Genomic DNA, 12,252 nt, shown 5'->3' on the forward strand with positions numbered 1-12,252 from the left:
TACCAGTAGGTGTGTCTTAATTTGTGGTGTCATAAATTTAAAATCAATATTGGCGTCCCATTGATTTGTTTTATACAGTATTCTCTTTTACTTCACATGGCAACTTGTGATTTAGGTTGGTTTGTATTCATTGCTCCACACACGTTGTTTTCCGTTTAATTTTCTAATAAAAGAATATTTCGTCTCTTTTACTTGTTCAATTCTATCTTTATCCTTAAGTAATTATTTCTCTAATTTCTTGAAATATTAGGTAGAAGTCTATTTTTAATTTTATATATATATATATATATATTTACATGTGTGTGTAATTTAATAAATAAAGAAAGAATTTGCTAATATTATTTATTTGATCAAGTAAAATAGAAGGATCGGAGTAAGTCTCTATCTATCCAACTCTATAGATAATTTTCTCTCTAAATTCAAAGTTATAGGTTGGTGGACATTAAGCTCCACTATATCTATAGTTTGTTTGGTGAAACTTTTGAATCTATTTTTTTTATTTTAATTTGAATATCTTAATTGGTTTGATTATGCACTTAAAAATAAAGAGATTTTTTAAATTCTATGATTTAAAAGATGTGTTTAATTTTTTAAAATTTTGTAATCTTAAATTTGTCATATAGGATTAATATTGACATCGAAAACTTATTAACTATAGAAAGAAACATTATTATTGAAACGAGATAAAAAAAAAGAAGATCAAGAGACTTAAAAATTAGAACGGATAAAATATTTATTTTTAAAAAAGTATTTTAAGAGAAATATATTGTGTTTGGACTATCATTTTGAAAAATACTTTTATTAATATTAAAATAATAATTTATGCTCAATCAAGGTCGTGAAAATGATAATGCACGAAAAAACAACTTTTTAAAAAGCTTACGAAAAACTAATTATGGTACTACTCAAAAGCACTAATTTTGCATCTATAAAATAAGCTCTAAAAAGGACTTTTGGCTTTATAAAAACTTTGGCCAAAGAAATTATTTTCTACTTTTCTCCTTTTCTTCTTTTTCTCTTTTACCTTATTCGGTGTGTCTGAATTTCTTTAATGATGGACGCTTTATAGCACCATGTAGGGGAATTAATTTGTATAGTTTAGAGGTTTATTAATGGGGTAGGTTATGTACAGCAACACAACTTGTTATTTGATGATGATAGAAAGAACAAAAATAAAATAAAATTGACGCACATGGATGACGTTTCTTGTATAGCCTCACGCTATTAGCCTTTAAACTTTAATATATATTTGCCTCAACAGTTTATTTTTTGTCCTCTTCAGAGTTCAGAGTAAGGAATAATCAGTGTACATAAATAAGAAAAATAGGAATGGAATATAAGGGGCAATGAACGTTTCTATTTTCGAAATTAGATAATCTTCTTCTCTCGGAAATTCAAATATCTTATTTTAGAAATTCACTAACGAATAATGAATGTTTGTGAACACTCACGTAAGCCTTTCAAAAAAATAATCGAGTCAGACATATCTAATAAAATTGTCTAATCATGTGTTTGGGGTACTTAAATAAAAAAAATTAAAATTTGAGTATTCAGAATTTTAAGGAAATGTAGATATATTCAAACCACTAATTTCTCATGGTTAAAGTTATAAAATAAAATAAGAATATGTATTAATTGGCAACTATATATTATTACCATATTTTCTACTGATATATATATATATATATATATATATATATATATATATATATATATATGCATGTGGAAATATGTCATGAATTTATTGAATAGGTGTAAAGATAGGACTTAGGAGTATAAGTAATTTTTTTAAAAACTTTTACTAAATATAAATAAGATTATGCTCTACCAATCATAAATGTATTGGTGTTTTAAATTTTTAAAAGACTTTATATAATTGATTGAAACAACAAAGAAAATTATACACCAAATTCATGCGACTTGTCAAAATTTGATAAAGGAAATAATAGCAAATAAAAGAAAGGTGGAGATCTGTTTTTTAATCAATGAAATAAGACAATGTCTTAGTTAATTAGGCAATTTGTTTGACTAATAGAAACGGACATCGAATTCTAATGTAGTACTAAATTATAACGTCAAAGCACAGCTAGACTTTAGAATATATGTAGCTAGCTAGTTATGAATTATGATTTTTACAGGAATGTCTTTTTCGACCTTTGATAGAATTAATTACTATAGTTTATCTTTGTTGTTGACAAAATGATTGAATACTAGTTCTATAACAAATATCACTAACATATCCTTCTTTCCAGCAAATTCCCCTTAATTTGCGTGACTTATGCAAAAACTAACATGGATACTTTGACATATATAATACCAAATACTCTCTAGATTCAGTATACTAAAATACTAATATTTTTATTTATTCAATTTGAGAATTCGACAAATAATTCTTATTTTATAATTATTTATCTCTAATTATTAAGTACTAGATATTTTTAATTCATTTCTCCGTGAATAAGATGACTCTTGATAATTAGAAGGACACAATAAAGTTATCATTTTTCTTAGAGATAAGTATGACAAACACATCTAAGCTATTTTTTTATTTTTTTTGAGTTTCATATCTAGGGATGACAATGGGTCGGGGCTAATGCGGGGTGGGGCAGGTGTAAGGCTATACGGGGTGGGTCGGGTTTATGGTTGTGCCGGGTGGGTGGGATGCGGGGCGGGTTGAAGTGGGGTTTTAAAAAATAATGTGAGGCAAGACAGGTTGTGGGTTTATATGATTTTATGTGGATTTAAATTTAACTTTAATTTTTTTTACATGTTATAAGAGTGATAGAACATTACTTATTAAGATAACTTCTTAAAGCTATTGAAATATTTAAGATAGTAAATGAAAATAGTTCAATAAAAAATAATTTAATTTCTTAAATGTTTTCCATTTGATCTCTATCTTATTAAATTACTATAACTTAATGAAAAAATTAATTAATTTTTGTGAATTTTATTTTTAATATCAAACTTTACTAGAAAAAATAAAAATATTATACGGAGTGGATTAAATTTTTTATGGTTAAGCTAAGATGTATTTTTAGCTTAATAAGTGAATGAGGAATATATTTAAAGGGATGAAGTACCTAGGAACTATAAGTATAGAATATTCATCATCATCATAATAATGTGCTTACTGAAGGACAAAGTGAAGTGTCGGTGGATAGTGAAGAAACTGTCTATTGTGTCGGTGGTTAAAATCTCTAATTTTCTTTTCGGCCAAACACATATACAACCCCTCTAATTTGTTCACACTTTTCATTTTGACACTTTATCTTAGCCTTGTTCCATTTAACCCTTGAATTCCATTTTTTATGTTCTATTTTAACACAAAATACTATTTTTATGATTTATTTATTTTTATATATATTCTTCAATTGCAACTTCTTATTTTAAATCGACATGTGTCATTTAATTTTAGTTAAAAAATTAAAAACTAACAAAAAATAATTCTTTTTAAAAAATAATAATTTATTTTTAAGAGTGTTATGTATTTTTGTATGAAAAATAACCGACGAAATTGTGTTGGTTTTCTTTCTTTAAAATCACCGACAACCTAACAAAGTCAATCGAGTTTTAACATTGTTTAGTAGTGTTATTAGCAATGAACAATAGTCTTTTTTTAGTAGTGTTATTAACAAAGTCAGTCGAGTCTTTTTGAAGATGAGTTTTTTTATTCGTATTGATTTATATTAAAAATTAAAAGTGAGTATTTGCGTTAAATTTAGATAGCCTAGATGATAAGAAAAAATAAATAAGTAGTGTTATTTAATTTAATTGAATGTTTAAGAAAGAAAATCAAAGAACTTTCGCCAATTTATTTTCATGCAAAATTACAGAGAAATATCAAAAAATAATATTATTGTTTGAAAATTTTTATGTTCGTTCGCGAATGTTAATTTTTGTAATTAACATGCACACGTCTATTTTTTTAAAATAAGAAATTGCAATTGAAGAACATAAATAAAAACAAATTATAAAAATTAGTATAAATGTTTAAATGGTTCAAAAAAAAAAGGAGTTTAAGGGTTAAAATGAAGCAAGGCTAAGTTGAAGTGTCAAAATGAAAAATGAGGGCAAGTTTGAGGGGCGTGTTTGGCCTTTCTTTTCTTTACAGATAATTTAAAACAGTTAATTCGTATAAATAAAAATTGTATGGACTAATAGGCGATTCAGGGTTGTTTTCCCCCTTAAAGAATACTACTTATTTAAAAAGATTGAACCGCTTCGCTAAATTTTTGAGAAAATAAGTGTTTTTGGAAAGTATCATAAAAATTGTTTTTGACAAGTTAAAACTATGACGAACCCTTTTTGCTGCTCAAAGGTATTTTTTAAATTCATTGATCAGGCAAATTACTTCTCACCCAAAATACTACTATATTTTTTATTAAAAAAACACTTATTTATATTTTAAAATAATTTAAAAAAATTGAAAAACAAGCTATAAACTCTGAAATTATAATCACACGAATCAAGCAAATTAGAAACTAATATAAAGAGTAATAGATATTGGAATATATTCGAAAGTCCAGTGAAGTATCCATATTCATAAATTTTTAGAGATTTTATAATTAAAAAAAATAGAAAAATAATGTAATTAACTCTTAATATTGTGAAATTTATGTAAATTATATAACCATCCGATAGGCTACCGATTGGTGACTTACAGCCAAGTTGGTTCAATGGGTGGGCTTGCGTGGTGTATCTAATGGGGCTGCCAGAGTGACATTGGCAGCTCATAATGGACTCTTTATGGGCTGAACCACTTTTGATAGACAAAAGCATAAGTATTGTGGGCCCAGTTGTAATAGGCCAGTAAAGGAGGACGATGATTTTGCCGTCACGGAACCTTAGTAGCCCAGCCCAATCTCTGTTATTGGGCCTTCGACAAATCACCCCTTAACGAACGACGTTTGGTCATCTTCCTAAATCATCACTTTCTCCTCCCTCTTGTTGCCCTCATTGCAGAAAAAGAGTTTCTTTTGAAGAATACATCAGTTGTTGCAGTCCCTGTAAGAATTTGATAACCTTAACTGTTTTGAGGATTTATCTGCGCGTTTGTAACGTACTTTTTGATTCATATGCGTAAGGTTTTGCTAGACAGTTTCAGTGGATGAGTTTTGTGCTATCTTTACTGTAATACTTATCAATTGAGTTTACAAATATCTTTTGAGGATCCTATTTAAGTTAATTTCGCTTTCTAGTCTTTTATGGGGCAGTAGTCTTTGGTTTTGTATTAATTCTGGTGCCTTATACTACTTTTATATAGTTTGTAATTTTGTAAATTATTTTTCAAAAACCTGCCCTAATGCACGGTCAATAAAATGAAGAAGTTTGACTCTAGAGATCCAAACTATGTCATATAAATTAGGACAGAGGGAGTAATTGGTTTTACATATGAATATCTGTCACTTGCTTCATTGAATAATCTAGGGCTTCTTAGCTTAATAAGGATGTTGTTTTAACATTGTCCTGGTTGGTATATACATGGATCATGTGTTATATTTAGCTGTTTTAATCTGGTTATAATGTGTAGTTCTCAGAAGATTATAGTTTTCTTTAGTATTGAAATGAAAAATATATTATAAAAGAAGTACATTTTCTCCCGGTGAGGTGTTTTCTGGAAACACTAAATTTATTTTTTTGACAGTATAAGGCTGCTGACTTTTCTCTTTGGTTAAAAAGTAACTTATAAGCATTTGTTTGAGCATGCTATTGAATCTTAGTTTATTATGGGCAAGCATTGCAGTGTAAAAACCCATGGTTTCTGTAGGTCTGCATGCTTTAGTTTCGAGAAATCATAAAGGTTGTGATTTGACGGAGCAACCAACTGCTTGGGAGAACCAAACGAATAATCAGTGGGTAAGAAAAAGAACAATGGGCCGAAAGACATCGAAAAAGCATGCTGGAGTTAACGCTGACCATACTGTTGAAAGTGTCTCCGGAGGGAATGCCGATGACAATAATAGATCTCACAAGGACAAAAAGACAACCCATGTCCCACAGACATCATTTCTCAGGTTCAAACCGCTTCATATACTTGATTTGCGATTTCCAATTTTATTAGATGAAGTATTTGGCATATTGCAAAGTGAAACATTCATACTTTGTCATAATTCTTTGTGTAGAAAGCAGATTGATCCTGAGACTGCAAAATACTTTGCAGAGATTGCTAATGCCATAGAAGGTACTGAAATCGACCCAGAGGAGCGATCTGTCATTTGTGGAAATGCCTTGGAAGAAACCAGAGGGAAAGAAGCAGAACTTGCAACTGATTATATAATAAGCCATACTTTGCAAACCCTACTTGAAGGCTGTTCTTTGGATCACCTTTGTAGTTTCCTTCAGAGTTGTGCAAAGAATTTCTCTCATATTGCAGCTGATAGATCTGGTTCTCATGTGGTTGAAACAGCTTTAAAATCTCTATCTTTTCACCTTCAGGATAATGAGAATCATTCACTGATTGAACATGCTTTGAAAAAAATCTGTAAGGTATGAAATATTGTTATCTTCATTGTTTATAATGGTGCAATATTGCCCTATTGCATAGTTTGAATTACAACATGTTAGAGCCTGTTTGGATCGGCTTATTTTAGGTGCTTTTAAGCCAAAAATAGCTTTTAAGCACTTTTAAAGTGTTTGGGTAAAATTAAAAATAAGTCAAAAACCATAAGTTAGAATTCCTAACTTATGACTTGTCCCATCCTAACAGGCTCTTAGTTGCTTGCATAATCCCTTTTCGCTCTTCTGGTTCTATGTGAGAGCCCTTCTACAAATTTGCTACAAGATTTAACGTGGCGAGTGTCACAGTGGATCAGAATAAAAAGTGGATTATAATTTCTTGAACATTACATGATCCAGGTTCTTAACTTGATTGTTCATTGGCTCCTTTATATTTCCATGTCAGGCAATTGTTGTCAATCCTGTTGATATAATGTGCAACTGCCATGGATCTCATGTGCTTCGAAGTCTTCTCTGTCTATTTAAAGGTGTGCCTTTAGAAGAGTTCCATTCCACAAAGTCATCAGTTGGCTTGGCTGAACGCTTGAATCTCAAGGCACCTCATGCAAAAGACAACGTCTCACTGCAGTCTGTGCAAATATTTCCTAGTTTGCTTAAAAAATTTGTATCAGAGATGTTAAATGCTGCCAGCGAAGACATTTCGAAACTTCAAATGAATCAATACAGCAGTTTAGTTCTGCAGGTATATAATTTTTATCCCAGCCTACATTCTTATGTCAATCACTTTGCTTGCAGTATGTAAATGTGCAAAAGATGATAACAATGACTATGTAAACACTACTAATACATGTTTGTATGAAGTAATGATTCATATCTTGTTTAATGCTACTAGTTTAAATTACAACTGTCGAATTACATATCAATGAGCAATGATGATTTTGTTCTCTTATTTGCAGACTGTTTTGAAATTATTGGCCGGAAATGAACAAGAGTTGTTGCATTTAATTCGAGTTCTTCTTGGAAGCAGTGCTGGAAATGCCAATACTGGAAACTTGTTAGAAGGAATAACCATACGGAACATTTTAAGGCTAGTGGAAGAAACTGCATACAGTCATTTAATGGAGGTAAAATATCATCGATGCCTATCTATATTTCCTCTATGGATATGCTTTTCCAGCAGTATTTTACTATTTTATATTTAATTAGTTTAGGCTTTAGAGCTCCTTAGTCATGGAATCTATCTGTATGCTGCAAATGGTTGTATTCCAACAACAACATACCTAGTGTAATCCCACAAATGGGGTCTGGGGAGGGCAGTGTGTACCCAGACCTTACCCTACCTTGGGAGAATGTAGGTAGAGGAGGCGGTTTTCAATAGACCCTCGGTTCAAGAAAATAGCAAGAGTGTAGAAATCAAGTAATACTATAAACGAAGCACAAGGAACAATAAATAGTAACATAAATTGAAGAAACCAAAAACTACAAGAGTTATGCAACAAGTGCTAGTAAGTAAGGATAAGCAAGACAATACTCAACTACTTACTGGCCTACTACCATAATCCTTGTCCTTCATAATCTCCTCTTAGGTGATGTTCTCAAAAAGCTGATGTTGCGCCATGTCTTGTCTATTCCATTTCTGTTAATGGTATTATCAAGATAGTTATAGTTCAGACTTTGGTCTAATTTGAATTGAGCAATTGGATTTTGCTTTGTCATAGGACTGTAGTACACTTCTCGTGAGAAAGAGATATGGAAAGTCATTCCAACCTATATTTGGTGGACAATATAGAAAAGTTCTTCGAAGATAAATCAAGTCATATCCAGATGATAAAGTTGAAGTGTTTGGTATTTTTTGTATTTTGGTGTAAAGGAACATGTGTAGAAGATCATGATTCAATTTTTGATGTTTTAGACTCCTTGTAGATGATAGAGGTGCTGTAAGTCTGGTTCAGTTGTTATGAGCCCCCCAGTTATGCAGTTTTGTACAATTCCAGCTGAATTAGTTGCCTACGTCATATATTTGGCATACCAGCCTTCTGTTTCTTTGATGAAGTATCAGACTTCTATTTCTGCAATCTAGTACATCAGCAAGATGGAGGATGGTTGAACGTGTTACACAATCCTACCATCTGAAAGAAAAACTTAGAGCAAATATATTTGTTAATCCTGGAACTGCACTTTATGGCTTATGCTAATATATATCAGCATAAGTTCTTTGTGGTTTGTTGACATTATTCCACCATTTTCTGTAAAATCAGATGAAGCCTAGGTCTATAGAGACGTTGCAAGTTTTCTGACATCATGATTTACTCTGCTTCTTTTAGCTGCATTACTTTCTAACCTGTATAGTGTTCTCCTTATTTGACGATTTAATGCACAATGTTGCAGGCTATCCTGGAATTTGCTCCTGAAACATTGTACAATGAGTTGTTAACGAAAGTTTTCAGGAAGTCATTGTTTCGAATGTCATCTCATCACTGTGCAAACTTCGTCGTGCAGGCTTTAGCATCTCATGCCAAAAGTCAGGATCATGTAAGGCCTTTCAAACGTCACTATTAGGAATATTGCTTTCATGTAAGATACGCATAAGGACAAGTAGAATTGAATCTAACGACCTTGAGAACTTCATCTAGATCCAAAAGTTGGTAGATGTTAAAATCAGTATGCAGTGTGCCAGATGAACTTTAAAGCATGTCTTCTATTTTTTTTGCACATTAAATACTATCTGACTAGACATTATACTGATAGCTTGAAATAGGTTTGTCAACAGATTTTCATGTTTAATCATATGTTGGCTTATGGTATCACTCACACCCTATTTTTTTATTAGATGGACTTGATCTGGGAGGAGCTTGGGACAAAGTTTCGCGATCTTTTTGAAATGGGAAAGTCTGGAGTTGTTGTTTCTGTCCTTGCTGCAACTCAAAGACTCCACAGCCATGAACATGAGGTTTGTTGTGAATATTCAAGGTCACACTTCATATTTTCCCGATTATTGTGTTCAAACATTGTAGATGTTTGGATGATATAAAGAAACAGGGGAGGAACTGTACTAAGTTGTTTTGTACTTCTCACAGTTTTATCTTGATACTGTTTTGAATAAAATTCTCTTTATCCTAGATTCCAAAAGAACTATTTGTTTGCGCTGTATCCGGTTTGTTTATCAATAAATATTTCTTTTTGTATTCATTACCTTCATTATTGATAAATGTTTCCTTCGACTATAAAAAATGAAGGATCAGTTGAGTGTTTTCCTTTCCTTTTGTCTTCTTTGTTTCAGTGTTGTCAGGCCATTGCTGCTGCTGTATGCACGGGGGATGAGTTTCCCAAGTGTATTATCCCCCGAATATTATTTCTTGAAAATTTCTTTAGCTTAAGAGACAAATCGAACTGGAGTTGGCCACATGGGACAAAGATTCATGTAGTTGGATCTTTGATTCTGCAGTCGATATTTAGACTTCCCAGTGTATGTGTTCCTTTCTCATTCTTCTTTTGAATTTGATTCTATGTATATGCATGTCTATGCCACATATTTATCTCTTCCATTACTATGTTGATAGTCTTTAGCTTAAGTCTGGCATTTGAAGTGTTCTATCTAGCTTGTTTTGCGTCAACTCTTATTTCTTCTATTATTTCAAAAGCCAGTGCTTAGTTATTGTGTATCTTATGTTTAACCTGTACTATATTGCTATTATAGTAACGAGTGAAGTGTTACTGTCAGCATGATTATAATCTTTTTTGATATGCTACAGGAACTAATACAGGTGTATGTTACTAGTATCACGTCTTTAGAAGAACATCATGTTCTTGAGGCATCGAAAGATCCTAGTGGTTCACGGGTCATTGAATCTTTTCTAAACTCGAACATATCGGGAAAGCAAAAGAGGAAGTTAGTTGCCAAGTATGTATTATAGCAGACTTTTGTTACTCCATACAGTTGGAACTGATATTGTTGATTTTCTAATAATGATGGTCTGTAACTTGAAGGCTTCGGGGACATTTTGGTGAACTCTCAGTGCATCCATTTGGTTCATTTACTGTTGAAAAGTGCTTCACTGCTAGTAACTTGAATCTGAGAGAGACAATAGTATCGGAAATGTTACCTCTCCAACCAGAGCTATCCAAGTCTAAGCAGGGACCTTACCTACTGAGGAAACTCGATATTGATGGGTAAGCCTTTCCTTTTGCATCTTCATGGCTTCTCCCCCTTTCCACTATCTATTGTAGCTTAACAGCAGAAGCATATAGTGCTCTGTGGCAGAGAGCACATTTTTTCCCGATCTGGGATATGTTGTGTCATAACTCTTATTTTCTATGCATTTTAATCCTGTTTGTCACAAAGTTAAAGGGCTAGACGTTGAGGTTATTGTTTCTCGAAGCGCGACTGCTTCTTATTTCTTACTCCATAATTTAGTTACTTCATGCTGTTTATCATTAACATTAGCATCTGAAGGGACGCCTCTAGAGGCGATGAATTATGTTTTCTGGCAGTTTGAATATTAGCATTTCTTTAAAAATAAATAAATAAATACATCTCTGAACTGGGAGATTACATGGTGTAATTATTTCACTCATCTTCATTGGAGAAGTGCAAATTGATAGTGGGAAGACCTTCTGAAACCCATTCTGACAGACTCATCTAAAGTTGTGTTAAACTCTCCTGGTTTATCTTGTACTTATTTGGCTTCCTTTTCTGTCATGATAGATTTGCAAGGCAACCCGACCAGTGGAAGTCAAGACAAGCTTCACAACAATCTGCTCTGAAAGAATTTTATGCTACATTTGGACCAAAGGAAACCAAATCATTTGAAAAGGAGAGCTTTCTTGCTGATACTGTTTCCAAATCAAAGCCAGGAAAGTTAAAAGACATTAGGAAAGAAATTGAGACAACTTTGGCTTCTGCCAAAACTTCAAATACCCCCTTCTTGGCTCATCAGGTTTCAAAAAAAGTGAGAAGGTCTAAAGACGAGAAGAAAAGGCATAGGAAAGATGGCGAGTCAGAATCTAAAAGAAAGAAGATCAAAGTTTAACTGTAATGCTTTTAGGTTCTTTATTCAATTTTACATTACTGTATCTGAGCTCTCAGTTTTGGTTACTTTCTGTTGTTTGATCAGAAAGGATGGAACTTCTATTGGATGCCGAAAACAGTTGATTTAGTTTTTCATGCAATTTTTTGTTCATTCTAGTTAAATTATTCATTGGTAAGTTTAAATGGTTGGTTCATAAAAGCACTGATATGAAGAACTTAATAGTATTCACATTTATAAAACTTTGGGAAATACATCTAGCAACATATTCATAGCTACCAAGGAACAAAATTGGATCCTGTATTTGTGCTGCAAGTGACTATCCTAACTGGATAGTGGAAACTAACTTTGTACTTCCAAACTACATTGATATTGAATGAGCGAATTGCTTTGTAGGTGCTGTTCTTTGCTGAGGTGATGCTTCTTTTAGTCATCCTATGGAGGTTTGTACCTGGTACAAGAATGTGATATTTGAGAAAACTGCTTATGGATGTAACTGATTAACACTTTTAGATTCAGAAATTACTTGTTTTGTATAGGATTCCATCTGCTTGGAGGTATTCTCCTAAAGCTTGAATCAACTTTCTTGAATGGTTTCTTCTGTTTTGTATGCAGACCCTTGAGTGTTTGTGATGTTGAAGTTTTTTGGGACGGATGCTCTTTATTGGAGAGGAACCGAGCTGCATGTGCGGCATTGGACTCTGAACTAAGAATTAACAGAATTGCTAGAACAATAGCAGCTAGTATTCTTGAATGGCTCTTCATA

The 12,252-nt window shown here is 32.2% G+C and overlaps 1 protein-coding gene across 1 annotated transcript; it reads left to right on the forward strand.

The window, feature by feature from the left end:
- Positions 1–5,724: 5,724 nt before the first annotated feature.
- Positions 5,725–11,618, forward strand: LOC125820652 (pumilio homolog 23). The gene is made up of 10 exons (XM_049500066.1): positions 5,725–6,017; positions 6,126–6,489; positions 6,905–7,201; positions 7,416–7,583; positions 8,848–8,991; positions 9,290–9,409; positions 9,740–9,925; positions 10,212–10,360; positions 10,447–10,629; positions 11,165–11,618. The coding sequence occupies exons 1-10, from the start codon at positions 5,758–5,760 to the stop codon at positions 11,487–11,489; spliced, it is 2,196 nt and encodes a 731-aa protein (XP_049356023.1). The 5' UTR covers positions 5,725–5,757; the 3' UTR covers positions 11,490–11,618.
- Positions 11,619–12,252: the final 634 nt, after the last annotated feature.

This window comes from Solanum verrucosum, unplaced genomic scaffold, assembly GCF_900185275.1.
Source record: "Solanum verrucosum unplaced genomic scaffold, falcon-dt-bn FXZP01000117.1, whole genome shotgun sequence".
Classification (NCBI taxonomy): Eukaryota; Viridiplantae; Streptophyta; class Magnoliopsida; order Solanales; family Solanaceae; genus Solanum; species Solanum verrucosum.